This window comes from Manis pentadactyla, chromosome X (genome assembly GCF_030020395.1).
Source record: "Manis pentadactyla isolate mManPen7 chromosome X, mManPen7.hap1, whole genome shotgun sequence".
Classification (NCBI taxonomy): domain Eukaryota; kingdom Metazoa; phylum Chordata; class Mammalia; order Pholidota; family Manidae; genus Manis; species Manis pentadactyla.
Genome location: NC_080038.1, coordinates 106,595,474 through 106,615,741, shown reverse-complemented (window position 1 = coordinate 106,615,741; position 20,268 = coordinate 106,595,474). Strand labels below are relative to the sequence as shown.

Here is a 20,268-nt window from a genome sequence, read left to right as displayed (position 1 = left end):
TCCCTTCCCCCTCCACCCACATCCAGGCAACCATTATCTATTCTCTGTTTCTATGAGTTAGCATATTCTGAACATTTCATATAAACTTCCCTGTGAGAACTACTTTAGCAGCATCCTGTAACTTTGGCTATATTATTTCATTTTCCTTCATCTCAAAAGTATTTTCTACTTTCCCTTGTGATTTCTTCTTTGACCCAGTTGCTACTTAGTTTAATTTCCACATATTTGTCAATTTCCCAAATATCTTTCTGTTATTGCATTCTAAATTTAATTTCACTGTAGTCAGAGAGTATAATTTGCATAATTTCTGTCCTTTTAGATTGATTGAGTTATTTTATGACCCAACATATGATCTATCCTGCAGAATGTTCCATGAGCTCTGGAGAAGAAAGTGTACCCCGCCATTGTTGGATGGAGTATTCTGTAGTTGCACAATTCTTTGTAGTGTGGTCTTCCACCTAGTTATTCTATTCATTATTGAATGTGGGGTGGTGAAGCCTTCAACCATTATAGCTGAATTATTCATTCTTGCTTTCAATTCAGTCATGTTTTCCTTCATGTATTTGGGTACTCTTTTGTTGTTACAGCACATATATGTCTATGTTTTTGGATGTGTTGACCTTTTTATCATTATAAAATGTCCTTTATCTCTAGTAACAATTTTCATCTTAAAGTCTATTTTTTCTGATATTAGTATAGTTACTCCAGCTCACTTTTGGTTACTAAATGCATAGTAAGTCTTTTCCTATACTTTTACTTTAACCTATTTATGTCTTTGAATCTAAATTGTGTCTCTTTCAAACACCATAGAGCTGGATCATGTGTTTTTGTTTTGTTTTTGATCCATTCTGCCAATCTCTGCCTTTCATTTTGGTGCTTAAGCTACTTATGTTTAATAGAATTACTGGTAAGATAGGAATTACATCTGCCATTTTGCTATTTTCTATATGTCTTATGTTATTTTTGTTCCCTTATTCCTTGATTTCTGCCCTTTTTTGTGTTAGACATTTTTCTAGTGTACCATTTTAATTCCTTGTAGTTTTACTAATTTTGTTTTGAGTTATTTTCATAGCGATTACCCTGAGGATTACAATTAATACCTTAATACAGTCTACTTTGGATTAATATCAACTTAATTTCAATTGTATATAAACATTTTACTTTCCCCACGCTTTGTGCTCTTATTGACATATAAATTACATCTTTATTCATAATAAGTCCATCAACATATTTTTATAGTTGCTCCTCCATGTAGTTGTCTTTTGAATTGGATAATAGAAGAAAAGTCACAAAAGTAAATCTGTACTGTTTTTTGTGTTTACTTACATATTTACCTTTACCAAGTGCTCTTTATTTCTTTTGTAGATTTGAATCACTGTCTATTGTCTTTTTATTTCTCCCTGTAGGATTCTCTTTCATATTTCTTTTTTTTTACAGTTCAGTTCTTGGATAGTTTTATTTATTAGGAAAAATATCTGAAGTATTTCTTTTTTTATTAAGGTATCATTGATATACAATCTTATGAAGGTTTCACAAGAAAAACAATGTGGTTACTACATTCATCCTTATTATTGAGTCTCCCCCCATGCCCCATTGCAGTCACTGTCCATCAGTGTAGTAAAATGCCACAAAGTCCCTACTTGTCTTCTCTGGGCTACACAATCTTCCCTGTGACCCCACACACACCATGTGCACTAATCATGATAACCCTCAATCCCCTTCTCCCTCCCCACCTGCCCTCCCTCACCCCTCCCGTTTGGTAACTGCTAGTCCCTTCTTAGAGTCTGTAAGTCTGCTGCTGTTTTCTTCCTTCAGTTTTTCTTTGTTGTTATACTCCACAAATGAGGGAAATCATTTGGTATTTGTCTTGTAGGATATGTCTGCTAGCAATGAATGCTGTTTGGCTGGGAATGTCTTGCTTTCTCCTTCATTCTTGAAGGATAATTTTGATAGAGTTCCTTAAATGCTTTGATCCAGTAAGTCTCCCAACCCTTACTGAGAGGCTCTGTGTGTGTATTGGGGCATGATTTCAATGCTCTCTCAGGCAGTTTACAATGTTGCCTTAACCTTCATTTGCTGCTTGTGTGGGGCCCCAAGGCCAACCAGAGGTGAGAGACTAGAGGTTTCTCAAGTCTTTCCTGAGAATATGCCCAGTTCTGAACATGTGCTGGGCCTTGGAGATTCCTATTGGAGCTTTTCAAAGTCCCCCTACAGACATTAGTTCTCCAGCTTTTTCTTTTGAGGTTTTGAGCAGCTTCATTTGCCCCAACTGTTTCCCCTACCTCAGGCAGCTGTGATTTTAAACAGTTGTAGCTGATTCACGCTCCTGAAAAGGCTGTTCACAGTATGCACTGGGTCAGGTCCAATGACGATGAGCCCTACCAGTGGGGAGTTTCCAGAGAGCTACCAGATAGGTCAAATAGTGACAATTATCTGAGAATTGGGAATTTTAGAGAGCTTCAAACCCATTCTGCCTCCTCCAGTGGCTTCTAGGTTACTGCTTTTCAGGTACTGTAGTTGTGATGCTATTGATTTTCAAAGCTACCCTGACCCTGGGGAGAGGGAGAATGCAAATTGGGCAAGATGAAAGTATTCCAAATCTTGGAATTCTTACTGGGACATAGCAATTTTTCTTGAATGAACACTTTTTGGATTGTTGCAAGCCTTTGGTTAATTTCCAGAGTTCTGAAAAATTTTTTGACAGTTTTTCTAGTGTTTTTACATTTATGTAGGAGCAGAATTTTGGAGAGTTTTTTTCCACCACTCTGGAAATCTAGAGCTCAAAGACACTTATGACTATATTTGATTTTCACTTTACTCAAGTATTAGAGAACTAAATCCCCTCAGAGATGCAACTCCATTATATACTACTTAGCCTCAATTCAATTTTACAAATTTTATTTCACTCCTATTGTTTCTTCAGCTTCCCACCTGTTTAGCAGTTTTCTAAGAAATTTTGCTTGGTAGTTGCGAACAAGGGCGCCAAATCCAGCCTATGGCCTGGTTATTTTCTGGATGGCCCCCTGATGTAAAACATATTTCTTACATCTTTAAAGGGTTGTAAAAGAACTAAAATCCAAACAAACAAACCGTGTGACAGAAAACATATGTGATCAGCAGAGAGAGTCTAAAATGTTTACTATCTAGCCCTGTACAGAAAAAGTTTGCCAACCCCTGATTTATGGTGGAGGGATATGGCAGGTTGGTGAGAAGTCAGTCTATTTATTGTAGTTACCTTTGTTGTGTTTTTAAGAATGATTTAGTATTCCCTTAAGAGTCCCAAATAATAGTATGGAAGCTAAAAGAGTCCTGACAGATTGTCCATTACAAAGCCTACATTTTCTTGATGAAGAAACCAAGATTTAAAGACTTCTTCAATGTCACAGTACTAATTGGCCAGGACTAAAACGTCAGGTTTCAGAACACACTTTACTCTTCTTTCCAGTCTAAGCTGCCTAAAAGTTTTCCTGACCCTTCTTTCTCAGCAAAAAGCACTCTCAGTGTTAGATAAATAAGTCCCTCTCCTCCCTGTTCTTGTTCCTCTTCCTCATCTGCACTTTTTCCTCTGCCTCAAGGAGAAGCTGTAGTCTCCAATTTTCTTGAACAGTCCTCTACTGAAGCTCTCTGTTTCTATTCCACCCAAGAGGGTCTCTTAACTATCTCCAGAGTTGACCCTAAATTTTCTAATTCCCTTTAGCATCTTGCTGATAATGTGAGTGAAAACAGTGGTTTTCAAACTGTGTTTCCTTGGGGATGAGTGAGATTCCACCTCCCCCATGTCTGATTCAGCCAGAACAGCTATACTTTTATTTATTTCATGCTTTGGGCTGCCAAGCAAAATTTCATTTGAATAAAGAATTTGAAAGGAGAGAGAGAAAGATTTGAAAATCACTGGTTTAGACTATGGATATACTAAGTCCAAGAAGAACCACAGGGATCTACAAATAGAGGTCTGGGGACAATAGGAAAAACCAGTTTCCCTATCATGCCCCCATCTCCTTGAGACATAGACAAGGCTGGGGGCAGTATTAGAACCGTGAGTCCTAATTCCTGGTGAGAAATGAAAGCATCAGGAATTAAGTTGGAAGTAGGTAGACGGGGTACATTTTCTGGGTCAGGCATTTGTTCAAGGCCTGGCAGTTCCCTGGAAGCCTGAAATGAACACACATACATATTCAAAACTGATTTTTGACAAAGGTGCAAAAGTCAATGGAGGAAACATAGCATTGTTAATAAATGGGGCTGCAGTAATTGAATATCCAGAGGCTAAAAAAGGACCCCCAACCTGAACCTCACATCTTATGCAAAAATTAAATAGAAAATGAACTATAGATGTAAATGTGAAACATTTAGAAAGGAAACAGAGAAAAAAAATCTTTCGATCTTCAGCTAGGCAAATAGTTCTTAGGTTTGACAATGGGAGCACAATCCATAAAAGAAAAAAAAGATAAATTAAAATTTTCGCTCTGTCAAAGACCACACAGATGGTTTGAAAAGACAAGCTAAGACTTATTTGCAAGCCAACCAAAGGCATATATAGAATATAGAAATAACTGTTAAAACTCAACATTAAGAAAAAATCCAGTTAGAAAATGAACAAAAGACACAAGGAAACATTTCCCTGAGGAACAATGTCAGATGTCAACTGTGCACGTGCAAAGATGTTTAACATCTTTACCCAAAAGGGAAATGCAAATCGAAACCCTAATGAGATATGACTACAAACCCGCAAGTGTGTGTATAATAAAAAGTAGGAGTGGACTACTGATACATGCAATAACTTGGGTGAATCTGCAGGGAATTATGCTGAATGGGAAAGGCCCACTCTCAAAAGGCAACTGTATGACTCCATTTATATCACATTCTTGAAATAACAAAATTGCAGAGATATATGGTTGCCAGAGTTTAGGGATGGGAGAGGGGTGGATGTAGCTCTTAAGGGGTAGCACAAGGGGGCCCTTTGGCAAGGCTACAGGTCTCTATCTCAATTGTGGTGATGGTCACACAAGTATGTCCATGTGGTCACATTGCACGGGGCCATGCTCACACACATGAGTGCGGAAACCACTGCAAGATGTTACCATTGGGGAAAATTGAGTGAAGGGTACATCAGTGCAAAGACAGTTTCCTGTATTTCAACTTCCTGTAAATCTATAATTATTTCAAAATAAAATTAGAGAAAGTATTAAACAACAAAAGCAGACATACATTCTTGACCGTTTCCGAGCCTAGGATGTTAAGGAAAGGAGAGTTAACTTTTTCACTTACCTTCTTACAGGACCTGTACCTGCCTCTGTCCTTGGATGACTCGGATTCACTTGGGGATTCCATGTGAAGGAGGAGCGCTCAGGGTACCCATCCAAGCTTACCGTTACCGTGGGGTACTGCTGCTCATGTGTCCAACAGGGCTATTGGTGCTTTCAAGTTTTTATTTTTTGTTGTTGTCGTTGTTATGTTTAAAAACACACTGTAATATGTTGGGTTTATTTTCCAGTGATTTCTCCTCTGGGCCACTGATCCACAGTTACCAGTTATAAGAGATAGATTGATAACCATCCTTTGGGCTAATTTCCAGGGATGCAAAATATGCTAGTCCATGACTTTTCTATTGAATATTTAGGCACCTGCATTATTTCTCCCATCTCGCTTTGCTCATACGTGACAGTCTTCCTTCTGGAGAGGGTTGTTTACATACACAGCACTTAAAATGCATGTGTGTGGGAAAAAAGACTCCTTGGCAAATCCGAGAATGACAAACACAAGTGCCCCTTGTCTCCCAATCTCAAGAATGCTGGGAGGATGGCAAGGCAGTTTCCTCAACATCGCTCTTCACTCCTGATTGAGCCCCCTGATTGTTTAGTGCCAATTCTGGCTATCAAGGGGGAGAAACACCAGCAACATGTAATTCCGACACTAGATGCTCAGTACCCCAGTGCAGGGCTAGCTAAAGGAGACTAGGCAGATTGGAAAACACTGTAGACACTGCAGTAAAGTTTATAAAGCACAGTGACTTCCTTGTCAAGCTCTCCACTGGGGCAATCTGGAATCAATAAGCAATTAATAAAGAGTTGGGGGTGAGGGACTTCATATACCTGATTCCTCTAGGAGGCTGTCTAACATAGCAAGTTATTACACAAACTGTAATGGTATCCATCTATCTCTGTTCTATTGAATGCCTTGTAAACAGCCAACACTGAAAACACTGTGAGAAATTGTTTTCAGGTCTGACACCTTTCAGTCGCTTTTTATAGCAAGAAACCAATATCCTTTTTATAAAACCGCGTGTCTGTATTTCAGGAGCAAACTCTTCAGGCTCCTTTTTTATAAACTGGTGATTTTTCTTTTGTCTAAAAAACACATGCAGAAAATTTACCAAAAAAATGCAAAAGAATAACGTAGTTTAGAATTCATGCTGTCACTGCCAAACAGAATCCTCCAGGAGAAACCAGAATGAATAGCAGAGGCCAATTCAATAGAATCAGTCTTTTGATAACTTTTTAACAGTTATACTTACATTAATAATTTCAAAGTGGACCAGACATTCTAATTATATTTTAAATGAAATGTTATGGCATATTTTAGGCAACTGTTTTCTATCTATAATCCTGATATTTCATACTGAAGAAACAGAAACCTTTCACTTGTCTTTAACACTAGAAAGGATTTCTCTTTGCTAAGGACTGATCATCTGAGATAGTTCTCAGTCTTTGAGGTACAGGTTCATAACACTGCTTTTTGTCAGTAAACATAGCCCATTCTGGCAAAGACAACTAAGTTTAAGCGAAAGCCATGCATGCCAATTCTGTGTTTGCCTTTATCAGATATGAAGATTTCCTTATTTCTTTGTAATTGTTCAGATAGTTTGAAAGGTACAGCATTCGAAGCCAAGCTGCTGTTTGGCTATTGAATGACTTGCAGTTGTTTTTCCATTTTAACTGGAATGAGCTTGCTCTGTGTGTGTGTGTGTGTGTGTGTGTGTGTGCGCGCATGTGTGCACACACACATAGCTGCTTCATAATTAGGAGATACTACAGGATATCCTGACATGGATCAGTGGCAACTTGGTGGCATTGCTGATGTGCCCTGTGTAGGAGGGAGCTCAGTGGTGGAAGGGGTAACTCAGACGCCCCTAGATAAGCTTCAGATGTCCTTAGCTATTGGTTCAAGAAAATTCCTGATGAGGGTAGTATCGATTTCTGATTAAATTGCTCATTGAGGAACCCCAAATCATGAGCCTGTCTTTTTGCCTCTCTCCTTTATTTGTTAGCCTATTCAAAACCATTAAGAAACCCATTTTACTTACCCCATACTTCTCTCTAGAAGCTCAAGGTTTTCTTAGTGCTCCCAGAAGAATTTGTAGTTAATTGGGAAAAATTGGTACTTGGAAGGGGGGACAGATACAGCGAATGGTAGGAGGACTGTTTCTAAATTTTAGGCCAGACCCTGAAGATCCTACCCATAGTCTTTCTCTAGATCTCAGTCTAGTTCTTTCAATTTAAGATGAAATGGAGGCCAAGGTAGATGATGATCTGCTGGTGAGGAGGAGGGCCAGAGGAGAAATTCAGATTTCTGCAAGTCCAGACCCTATGCCATCTCTCTGGGCATTCCCTTGCTTATGATATATGCACCATTAGAAAATACTAAATAGGTGTATTTTCTTTAGAGTGATCTTTGAACCAACAATCTTCTGTAAGAATAGATTTTCCACCCTTCTTTTAATCCATTATAAGAAAATGTTTCTGTACTGTCACTTCAGTGGACCTTGTTATGGTTTTAGTAATTGTATTTTAAATTGGCACATTTTCAAGGCAAAAAAAAACACATTTTTGTAACTGGGCATCTTCCCTCCCATCATTCATTCCCAGTGTTACCCAATCCAGTTTTACCACGAAAGTCCCATTGTGTTACCTTCTGCACAGTCAGCAAATATCCCGGCTTTCAGCAAGCATTTGCCACCACTCCCCACTTCTCCCTGCCCCTTTTACACTTTGCCACCACTCCCCAATTCTCCCTCCCTCTTTTTTACACACACACAAACTCACACACAATCCATCTGTTGCTTGTTCATACCTCCTGATTTTTCTCCCTTACAGAAATAGAAATAGGGACAAAGAAGGGGAAATTGTATATATGGGGACTGGGCTGAAGAACTTCTTAAGTAGTGTTAACTAGTGGTAAATTGAGAGAAAACTTTCTTTTCTCTTCATTGTTTTGGAAAGCATAGCCATTAGCATGACTGCTTTGTGTCCTTATGGACTTTGGTATTAGCCTAGATTCAATCATAGCATTTTCTAACTGGAAGGAACCTTCAGATCACATCATCTACTCCAAATTCCTCATTTTCAGGCCAGGAACGGAGAGGCAGAGGTAAAGTAATTTCCCAAAGGTCACACAGCTGGTTAGGGGCAGGGCTGGGATTAGAACCCACATCTCCTGGCTCTTATTCCAGGGCCTTCTCCCACTGAACTGCATTGCCTTCCACTGGGACCCTGAGGATTCTTTCTCAGGGTCATGTTGCTTCTTGGAGCCATATGCTGCTGCCCTGATCTCAGTGGGAAATCCACCCAGCAACCTAATACAGCTCTTTCTTCCTGTATTCACATGAATCTCATCCACATGGACTGCAGATGTCCCCAAAGAAAAGGAAGCATTGAAAACCAACAGGAAAAATGGGGTCCCTGGCCCTGTCCATCCAGCACAGGGGATCCCTGTCTTACACTGGGGGGGCCCTCAGAACAGCTCCCTGAGCCTGAGCCCTGTCCAGATGGAATGAAAGAACACTGGTTTTCCCTGTCAGCTGATGTCATCTCATCTCATACTGGATGGTCTTCGCAGGCTGAGGGAAGTATTTCTCATTCCTAGAGCAGGGAAGGGAAAGAAGGAAGAGCAGAACAATGGCTTCGTTCATCCTGACTTTCTGAGATGGTTTTTCAGTATTTTTAAAAAATGAGTATGGCTCCCATTTGTTTGCACTGATTTCTTTTAAAATATGGGAGTGAGACTAGCTCGAGAAAAAAACCTGGTCTTGCTGTGGCTGCTTTCATCCACAATGTCCCCATAGCCATTCTGCCCTGATGGGGACAACTTCCAGGTATAAGAAAGGGACTTTGTAACTAAAATGTTCCCTGGCTGATGTTAAACATTGGCTTCTTGTGTATGCACGAAAACAGCAAGCTATGTGTTCTCCACACCATACTCACCTTCCAATGCACACCGCCCCTGTGCCTGCCATGGCAGAAACCAGGGCAACAAACCTTGAACATCCAGTCTTCTTCACAGCAAGGCTCTTCTTGGGAACTAAGGGGTATTATTAGTTCAGTTCCAAGAGCCCTCATCAGGAAATTCTCTATCCTCCCTACTATTCCTCCCCAGTCAGGAGTAACCAACAAACCTTAAAGGGGATGTGCAGTTACCTGAGGAAGACAAGAAGAAACTGTCTGAAGCCCTGAATCCTTCTTTGAATCACCCAGTCCAAGTCTTAGAGCAGTAATCCAGTGCTTGTGTTGGTCAAAATTTTGTCTGCTTCCCTAGTCCCTTCACTACTCGATGGACATGCCCTCTCGCATTTGGTTCTAGATAGCTTTTCTTTCTTAAAAAACACATGTCCCTTGGAACAGTTATGCCCATGTGCCCAAAACAGGCTCTGGCACACTAATGAGAACTTTGCCAAAAATCAGCACACCTTCTTCACTGTCCACTTTACTATGGGAATAAAACGCATTGGATATTTCCTTTTTTTTTAAAGAGACTATTGGAACCTGTCCTTGGCCACACAGAGCCCCTTGCATCTCCAAGGCCAGGTCTTACTCTTGTATTTCCCTCACTGATTAAGGATTGGCTCTTAGGCCCAAAGCCATTCATGTTTTGAAGCTCATCTGGGATAGGGGAAGGGTTAAAGTCCTATGTTTTGGGACCTAAAAACTAGAAAAAATAAAGTTCTAGCCACTGATGTGCCAGAAGTGATCTGAGACCTTTTGTATAGCAAAGACACCTTGCTGGCCTTCCTGGGTACCTCTTTTGGTATGGAAATTCAAAGCTGTCAAGCTTCTCCATCTGCTCTAAGAAGGGGACCCCATAGATAGTCTTTCCACTATTCTATGATTCCATGCAGGGTTTCTTTTCCCTGACAGGTGTGAACACCTGGAACAAGGATACTGTGTTGATTCCTCATGCCTACCTTTCAGCTGGAGAGGCATCTCCAACAGGTTCTGTTAGTGGCTCAGACCCAGTCTAGTGCTGTTGACACAAAGTGGATTGCCTTTAGTCAGCCCTAAAGGCTGTGATTATGGGCTAAGACAACACAGGTCATTTCTCAAAAGTAAATTCCAAATTTTATACTTCCTCTAGCTAGCAGACCACACTTCCCTAATAGGCAAAAGGCTGGAGGTTCTTGTCACACAGCAGCCAAGACGTGTGCAGGGAGGCAAATGTATGTCTAAACCCACAGAGAACTGACTCCAAAGAGCAACCTAACTATGAGCTAGAACTGTTAGCAGCTTACCCTCGCCCCTGCCACTTTTACTTTTCAGAGACTAGAAGGCTCCCTCTCCAGCCACCTGTCTTTCCGTAGGCCTAGTTAAAGAATTTTGCCCCTACTATGTCTTCAGGAAAAGGGGACTTCCTCCTTTGTCTCCCCTAACTTGATCCCCAGAGCTTTTCTCCATCCCCAGAGATCCTGTATGGTCTTTAAACCCAGCCTCTTGGTTTTGGTGTCGCTTCCTGCTTATTTCTCATTAAGTATCCATGCAGACCTCCCACTCTGGCCTAGGAAGTGTGACACTGTATCATATGACAAGACTCTTGAGCCCCACTTCTAACTGCCTAACTTCTTATCCCTTAGTTTACAGGTTTCAACATCTGGAATCAGAAGCAATCTTGTGTTACCTTTGATGGCTGGGGAGTCTAGAATTCCCATTGGGAATTAAGGCATCTTCCTGTTCCTGATTACAAGGGCAAAGTCCGTACCATCACGGATGGCACAGAACTCAGAGCAAACACCTTGTAAATTAAGGCAAAAACCTGCAGGCATTGGATCTTCTCATTTCTGGGTTAATAACCTGAGGAAATCGATGGCTTTTTGCCACTGTCTCCCTCCCCTTTGTATCTTTTTGTCTTTTCTTTCTCTCGTTCATTATATCTGCTCTCATTTTTATACTGTTATCACTTTCCCTTTCTGAAGTAAAACCATCCATCCTTTGTCCTCTCTCTTGTCTTTTTTCTCTCTTTTGTTGTCAGCCTTTTAATTTTTTCCTTCCTCCTTGTGTAGGCATTGGGCACATGCCTCTTTCAGCTCTGTGCTTTTGCCTTGGTGATGAGAAGTTTTTTCCAGACTCAAACAGCTCTAATCCTACCCTAGTCCCGTTGGTGGGAATCAATCCGATCCTGGCCTTTCTTCCCCATTTCATTTGTAATTCCTCAAAGCAGATCGTCACAAGCAGCTTTTAGAGCTCATCTTTCTTTGGGTCTTTGCCTTCCAAGCACTGTACAGAATACTCTGGGGTTCCTTTTTCGCCTGCCATTTGGTGGAGCAGTGAAGTGTGCTCAGAGAAATCATCACCTGGCCAGAAAAATCCACCCATGGATTCCTATCAGCTAAATAGTATTAAGGGATTTTGTTTAATCTGCTCATAGTTTAAAAAGCTGCAATGTAATATAATGAGAGACCACAGGTAATTTCTCCTGTCATTTGGTTTAGCTGGGTGCGGGTGTTGGGTGGGGGGAGGATTTGTCTTAAGTTTACCATTATACATTAAACTTTCTGTAATAACCTTATGTTTTGGGCTTGTCAACTGTTGAATTGTTTTAGCTAAGCTCATAGGCAACTGGGACTGATTTACATGAAAAGGGTATTTAACAGATCCATATCAGAAGAAGAAATATTCACTTAATTGAAATGTACTTCTCCTTCTAAATTCACCTAAACATTCACTATTGATGCCAACTGTTCATATTCCTGTGCAGACATCCAAATAAGGGTAATTGTGGGGCCTAAAGAAGTCACCTGGTAGGCACTGATTTTTTTAACAGGGTGCACAGCCTGTGGGAATGTCACTGCTGGGCAATAGTATATGGAATGCCCTTTCTAATGACTTTTCTTTAAAAGTTCTCTTAAAGGGATTTGAGCAAGTAAGAGGTTATACCATAATGTCACCAATGTATGGTCCTGTAATATATTGCAGCTTGAAGCCAATGATCTCTTATGACTTGTACACAACCAATGCATGTCTTGATTGAATTTTGCATTTCTCATGTGTGGTAACTTCTTTAAAACATTTTTGGTCACCTTTTTGTGCCATTCAATTTGTACAGAAAATGCTTTTATGGCCATTTTCAAAGGGAGAAAGTTTAAAATGGAAACAGCCCACCCTTTCTGCCCTATAGCTGTAGTTAGAACTCCGTAACTGTAGCCAAACAGCTGTAATCGGTGGTTGTAGTGTTAGAGGCGTTAGCTTGCTAGTGACTAGCCTTGGAGCGTAAATGCATGGTATTAGACATCACATGTCTTAAATAACTCATTTTAACCTCTGGAAAGAATACATCCTTCCTTGTGGTCGCTCTTCCCTTCCTTGCCCTCTCCCTCCCCCTGCTCCCAGGTGTCTTGCAGTTGTTAATAACTGATTTGGGGGCCAATAATTTTCGCCAAGTAAAGTCAGCAAAGAACAAACCAAAAAGGAGGGAAAAGGCATTCTGAACAGTTATTTCTGAACAGTTATTACCCATTTCTCAAGGAATGGCGTTGTGATCAAAGACTCAGCGCCTCTTTGCATTAAACAACAGTGGCACATTGGGTGTCTTTGGCCCTTTGACTACAGTGCAGAATTAAATACTTCTCAGAATCACATATAATTGAAAGATAGCCGACAATGATGTTTCTTATCCCTAAAGCTGCTTTGAGGTATTTGGAGACCTCAGAAGGCTCTGCTTGACCAATAATAATTATTAAAAAAAAAAAAGAAAGAAAATCAGAGAAAGACAACAGATGTTTAGGGATTCTTAGCTGCCCCTTTAGAATAGTTATAGCCAGAAAAGACAAGGACGTGGGTTATAAGCATTGCTGTTGGTTTCCCAGGCAATGCCTAACCCACTCTGAGACTGTGATTCAAAAGCAGTGTTCCAAGCAGGCACCCTCCTTTTTGGTTTGCTGGTGCCACTTGGACTGGTAGGTTTGGTGAGGCCCATGTAAACAAGCTGGAGCAGACCCTTTTCATCTCCTATGCCTGTTAATATCCCTCTTCCTCCCTCCACAATTTGATGAGGGCTTTCTTTGGTTAGAGGACTTTGAAGTCTAGAGAAATTCCCCATGTGTGTAAAGTGTTGTGAACTGAACTATGAATGCTGTGGATTCACAGCATTTAGTGCTGGGCAGCCAACGAGCTGCTCTTGCTATCATTTTGGCTCTCAAGCCCTGTTCTTCATCTCATTCTCATTTCTGTGTACATTTGCAAGATGTGTGTAATGTCATTTTCCAAAAATAAAAGTTGATTTCAATATTTCTGGCTGACATTCTCTTTTTTTTAAGCATTGAACCGATGATCATATAACCACAAAATGTCCAAGCTTGAAGAAAACTCAGACATTATTTTGTCCAATGCCTTAATGCTATAGATGAGGAAGCTGAGGATCAATGTATAATGGAAATACCAATTAATAACATAGCACATTTGCAACACATAAGATCTCAATCTCCTTTCCAGAGTTGAGCATGAATCAAATAACCTCTTTTTATGTGTAAGATGCTTTGGCCACAATCAGTCTTTTGTCAGAATAGGTGATCACTTCCAGTATCATTTTCATAGGCTCAGAAACACTCCATGCGGATTCCTCAAAAATACCTCTACTTGTTTCCTATAATTCTTCGGACACTGTGGTTATTTTTCCCCAATAGGTTGATGATGTGGCTACTTTCTGGGAGAGAGAACACCTAGATATCTTATTCACCCTCAGGCATAAATGACTAATTAAATGTTTTTCTCAGATGAGGTTTTATTCACAGGGAGAGCAAACACATTGGACTTGTGAAGAGGCTGATTGAAAGGGAGGGAGGAAAGGGCACAGAAGGAGGAGGCTGAGGTCTTAGAAAACAGTTCGACCAACCTCACAATGAGGACCAACCCCTGACGTATGTTTGGAGAAGCAAAGATGGTAGCATCCTAGGTATTCCCAAGGACTGAGATGATTAGGAATGCTTCCTCCTGACAGTCTTTTATCAACCAGCCCTTTGGCCGTTACTCTGCTTGAGACAAAGAAAGTAAATGGAGATGGGATTTCTTAGTGTTCCTAATCCACCGAACAGTTGGCTATGACAATCAGAGGCTGGGCCAGTCTTCATCCCCACTCTCATCAGGCCTTCCTCATTGCTGATTCTCGTGACGTTATTTTTTCCCAACACGGTCTATCCTACTCTCTACTGCAAATAAAATAAGATTGTTTTGACTGTGTCATTCCTCTGACTGGGAATTTAGGATAGTTGTCTATTTCCCATCAGATCAAGTCCAAATCATCATCATGGTTCTCATTAAGATGTCTCTGAGGTGTTACACTCCAGATACCCTGCCAGTTGCTAGTCTGAAGGTTCAGGCCTCCAGGAGTTCCAGCCTAGTGAATGCAGACCTGAAAATAAATGAGTCCACTGCAAAGGAGCAAGTATTATAGGACCGCAATGTGAGATAATGTCCCAGGATGATGGAGGTCAGGCAAACGTCACAAAACTGGCAGCATGTTAGAACTGATTAAGAGTTTTCCATTTGAAAAGATATATGCACTCCTATGTTTATTGCCGCATTATTTACCATAGCCAAGCTGTGGAAGCAACTTAAGTGTCTATCAAAAGATGAATGGATAAAGAAGATGTGGTATGTATACACAATGGAATATTACTCAGCCTTAAAATAGAATGAACTCTTGCCATTTGTGTCAACATGGATAGAAGGTATTATGCTAAGTGAAATAAATCTGACAAATACCATATCCTTTCACTTATACGTGCAATCTGAAAAACAAAGCAAATGAATGAACAAACATAACAGTTTATTTAGACTCATAAACACAGAGAACAGACTGGTGGTTGCCATAGGGGAGGCATGTGGAAGGATGGGCAAAATAGGGGAAGGAGGAAAAATTAATGAGAATGATATCTTGATCTGGATGATGGTTACATGAATGTATACACATAACATTCATCAAGCTGTACACTAAGATTTGTGCGTTTTATTGTATGTTCCATAATTTTAAAAAAAAGTTTTCCAGGTGGGCAGGGGGCATTCTAAGCCAAGGAAATCGCATGAGAAATGACAGTGAAAGGAAAGCCCTCTCTGAGAACTGAAAATTACCTAAGGCAGCAAGGTTATAGGCCCAGCACACAGAGAGCTGGGAGGACAAGTGCATAGTCTGGAATTATAGTTTGGGTCGTTCAGATTAGTGGTTCTCAAATGTTGGTACAGCAGCTTACGGTAGTCTGTAATAAAATTTTCACCAGACTGAGGTGGAAAGAGAAAACAGGATAATAGAGTATTTTTTATAGAAACGAATGTACTGTTTAAAGGATTATCTTTAAAAAAGATCATTCCCTTTTTACCTTTTTGTTATTAAAAATGTTTCTTTGATGAAATGTTGGTCATGTTAGAAGATAAGCATGTGTTTGTTTTTTAACGTCTTAACCAGGCAAGATAAAAAGCAAGTAAACCTAGGAAAGGCTCCAATCAAATTTAACTCATTTTATTTCTTTTCTCTTCTATTTTGATGATCTGTGAAGTGCACCAGTCTGGCAACAACCGGCTGAGACTAAAAGAATGGAGAAATGGAGAAACCAGTAGGGGCTGAGTTGCAAGAAAAAAGATGTTTGGTTTGAAGGAAGTTCTTTCTATGAGCATTAAATTCTCTCTCCTGATCCCCCTGCTGTGTCTCTTTCACCCTCCTTTCCTCCCTCTCCCTTCCTCAGCCCTTTTTCCTTTATCTTCCCCACCTCCTTCTCTTTTAAATCTTTTTTGATTTCTTTCTTTCAACAGTTGCTACTGAAAGCCTCCTAGGCTCCAGGCCCTATGCTTGGCCCTGGGCATATAGAGATGAAACAGGGTTTTCTGCCTTGAAGGTGGCTCACACTGCCAAGTGGTGCATCAGCACCACCTAGCAACTTGTCAGAAACGCAGATCTTTGGATCCCACTCCACATATACTGTATCAGAAACTCTTGTTGTGTGGCCCAGAGATTTCTGTTTTAAACCCTCCAGGGGATTCTGAGGCCCTCCTTAGTTTGAGAACCCCGGCTCTTGTGAATTCCACTTCCTTTTCCCCGGGACTCACCGGGAGCCTAAGTAGCACATATATGACCTCGTGGGCCATTTGAATTAGAGTTTGCATCTTGCCCAGAAGAACAAAAATTCAAGAGGTGGGTAATTCTGGGACGATCTCTATATATTTGGCTTTCTGAAGAAAGACTGCCTTTTCAAGATTGGGAAAAAACTTTGCATAGGTTAAGACATACTGAGAATGGGTCTTTTGCCACTGTTATTGCAAGAGTCCCGATGGGGACACGAGGTGACCTAGAATGGAGGCCAGAGCAGTGGGTGTGGTGAAGAGGGATGGGCAACGAGCTGTTGCTATAGAAGTGTCAGGATTTGGTGGACAGAAGAGATACATGGAGGAAATGTGAGAGCAGGGGAGCCCTGACTTGACTGGAGCAATTCAGCCCTAGCCTCCTTGTTCCCAGTCATGGGCCTATGCTCTGGACAGCTCGGCAGCCTCCCTCTTATCCACCTCCTCCCCTGACTTGTGCCCTGGCTATGCAATGCTCACTCACACTTCACCCTGGCTGACAGAGTCTACCCTTCTTTCCCTGCCCAGAAAAATACCCTCTGAATGCCCTTCCACATTCTCCCCACCTGTCTAAATCTCAGAAGTAGCCAAAACCTACCAGCAACGGAACTTAAGGCATATTTATAAGGCAAACAAACCCAAACATGGAGAAAACCTGGCCACTTTGTATCCTGGACTTTCCAGGGCCGTCCTGATGTTATGTAATTTTGTTTTCCTTTTCCAAATAAAGGTGATTTGTTAAACATATAACTAAATGTGATTTCATTTTTAGACTGTTCTTTAAATTTTTTATATAAATACACTCACAAATCGGAAAACATCTCTTGTTAGGACACACATCCACACTGAGGGTTTGGAAAATATGATTCCTTTCTGGAAGAGGCTTTCCCCAGGTTTCCTTGTCAACTTCCCCCACCCCCCCACTCCTTGATCCCCTTGCCAGTGTGGGAGAGACACTGTCCCCTTTATCTCTAATCCTCCCTTTTCAGTACTCCAAGAGGGTCTTACAGATCATCTGATTATATCAAGCCTGATTGCTTCAAGGAGACTGCCTTGGTTAAACAGGTAATTTCTCTTTGAACCCCGGAGGCTGCTGATTTTCTCCAATCAACAAGACTTGGCTTAAATTATTGTAATCTCTCTCCTACCCCTCAACCTCCCCACCCCCTGCCCCCGTGCCTGCACAGCCCTGGATGATTCTGAAAATACTTTACTCAATTTAGAGGGGGGTAAGTGCTGGAGGTCTGCATTATGTACCACTATTTACTATCCCCAGTAAGGAACCAGTTGTATACAGAATTGCAGAAATATCAAAGGTGGAAGGGCCTTTATAAACCACTTGTTCAATGTCTCCCAAACTTCCCCAGGGAGGTGAGTCACTTGGGGTGCTTGCTACAAACACAAGTACGGGGACCCCATCCTGTTGCCACTTCATTAACCTCTCCCGGCCAGCGGCCTGGGGAGCTGTATGTTTAACAAGAGTCTCAGCAGTTCTTTCATCTTGGAAGTTCACAGCACTTCTCCAGCCTTACTGTGGATGAAATCACCAGAGGGACTTGTTAAAATGCAGATTCTGATTTACAAGGTTTGAGGGATGAAGCCCAGACTCTGCATTTCTGACAAGCTCCTCCTTGATGTGCCCATGCTCCTAGTCTGCAGACATACTTGAAGTGGTAAAACTTTAAGTTCCAAATGCTCATTGTTCCAAGGAGAAAACTGAGGCCCGGGGAAGGAAAGGAAGTTGGGTAGAGGCAGAGTGGGCTAGCACAGAGGACTCCTGACTCCCGAGCCAGTGCTCCACCCACGTGACCAGGCTGCCTAGCACCAACAGGCACTAAAAGCAGCCCAGCTGCAGTGGGACTGTTTCCAATCAGAGGCTAATTGGAAAAACGATGCTTCCTGAAAGGGAAGCAGCCCTGGCTTGTCTCAGTAATGAGTGGGCACACTGGCAGGGAGAAGACAAAGGGTGGAGGAGGGGACAGAATTTATGTCTCATTTTAATTGAAGAAATGAGCCAAGATTCCCTTACAAGCAGCTGGGAGGGTTGGGGGGAGGGTTAAGGTCATACAATATCCTCCTACCTCCTCCAGGAAAAATACTAAACTAAACTAAATAAAACCAACCAGCCAAAAAACAAAAAAAAAAACAACTAAAAAAACCACCCCATCACCCAAAGCTTGAGAAAGTGCTATAATGGAGGTCCTGCAAGGAGTCGGAAGAGCCCGAAGGAGGGGCTGTCTGGCGGCCGGGCTGGGTGATGAAGGCTGCGAGATATTGGAGTTAGTATAATAAAGCATTAATGATGAAGAATCGAGCCAAGAATTAGCCTGCCTAAAATAAATCTTTATTTTAATGGTCCCCTTCAAAAACAGGCTTTACTGAGGAGATGAAACTTGAGCTGAGGCTTGAACAACAAGTTGGAGTTTGTTAGGTGAAGAGGGGAGGAGGGGTCGACAGGGGCACTCAATCCAAAAGGCCAGTATGAACAAAGGCCAAGAGGTGTGATCCCTGTCCAGGGTGTCTGGGGATCAGGAGTCCTCCAGTGAGGTGGACGGGCCTGGGGTGTGGAGGGCAGGGGAGGGAGTGGATGAAACCCAGTTAGAAAGGCAAACCGAGATTCACTCATTCAGTTGGCAAACATACAACAGGCCGCATCCCATGCAGGCTACTGCACTTGGCTCTGGGACTGCATAGACATGGCCCCTGACAGCACAGAGCTCCAAGTCTAGCTAAGTAAGGAAAGCAGGAATTGTAACACTGTGTTGAGTGCTCGGTCAGGAGGAAGCACCGCATGGCAGAGGATTCACATGGGGCACCCAGTGCAGCTTGAAGAAGGAAGACTGAGATGAACAAAATAAAAGTTAGCCAGAGGAAGGAAGCGTATCCCAGGTCAGGGGAAAAGAACACGTGAGGGCTCTGAGGAAAATCGCTGTTTGTTGGAGCAACTGAAAGAAGGCCCATGTGGCTAAGGTGTGGAGTGTGCTGGAGGAAAGGTGGTGAGAGATAACACTAGAGAGGCAGACAGAGGCCAGACCACGTGGGGGACGTAAGCCACAGTAAGGAGTTTGTCCTTCCTCCCTGAAGAGCACCCAGGGAGCCATTAAAGAGTTTTAAGCAGGAGATTGAGATAAGCAGAGGAAAGCTGGTCACTCCTGCTTGCTGCCGGGAGACTGGACTGGAAGGACACAAGAGCAGCAGTCAAGGAGAGCATGGTCGGGGGGCAGTGATGTCCTGATCTGGCTGAGAACTGATGTTGGCTTGGACAAGGAAAGTGGCAGTGTAGGCAAAAAGGAGGTGAAAAATTGGACAGACGTTCCAGAGGTGGAATCTACAGGGCTTCATTAAGGATTAAATCTGGGGGATGGTGAGGGAGAAAAGGTTTCAGTCCTGACTGGAGGGAGGTGAGTCAGAGGGTAGGGAGAACTAAGGGCCTCTGAAAGGTGTCACCAAGGGAGGGATGTTTGGGGGCCTCCGGCCAGGTGGTGGCAGGCTGCCACAGAATCTGGGCTTCTTTGGGCACAGAGCTACCAGACACAAGGGGCCAGTGAGGGATTTCTCCTGACCCGCCCCTCAGTATAGCCTCTGAGTGGAATGGGCCGGGCCGGGTATGCTAGCTTCTAGCTGAAGACCTGGGGCCCCAAGGGAGGCACTACCAATTGCCAAGCTCTCCTGGGGTGCACCAGGCACTGGGCTCAGAACCATGCACTCTTTATCCCAACAGGCTCACCAAACCCCAGCAGGGTGGGTGGGGCTATCCTCGGGTTTACAGATAGGAAACGGGCTCAGAGAGGTGACGTGGCCTGTCAACAGTCACATGGCAAGGGAGTGAACATCTCATGGCCTTTCCATTAGACCAACTTGCTTCTCAGAGAAATTTGGCACATCAAATGAACTCTACACTCAGTTCTGCCACTCTGGCTGCCATAAAAGCAGCAAGGCTTAAGCTCATCTGTGCCTG

General features: G+C 42.2%; 1 protein-coding gene across 4 annotated transcripts in view; it reads left to right on the top strand.

Annotated features, from left to right (window-relative positions):
• The window catches only part of DCX (doublecortin), a 105,750-nt gene extending 92,266 nt beyond the window's left edge, over nucleotides 1-13,484 (top strand). For all 4 annotated transcript variants that reach the window (XM_057495634.1, XM_036912621.2, XM_057495632.1 and 1 more), the window contains 2 exons: nucleotides 5,279-5,351; nucleotides 10,841-13,484. In XM_057495634.1, the coding sequence (XP_057351617.1) occupies nucleotides 5,279-5,335 (57 nt within the window). In that variant the 3' untranslated portion in view covers nucleotides 5,336-5,351; nucleotides 10,841-13,484. The remainder of the gene's footprint in view (nucleotides 1-5,278; nucleotides 5,352-10,840) is intronic.
• Nucleotides 13,485-20,268: the final 6,784 nt, after the last annotated feature.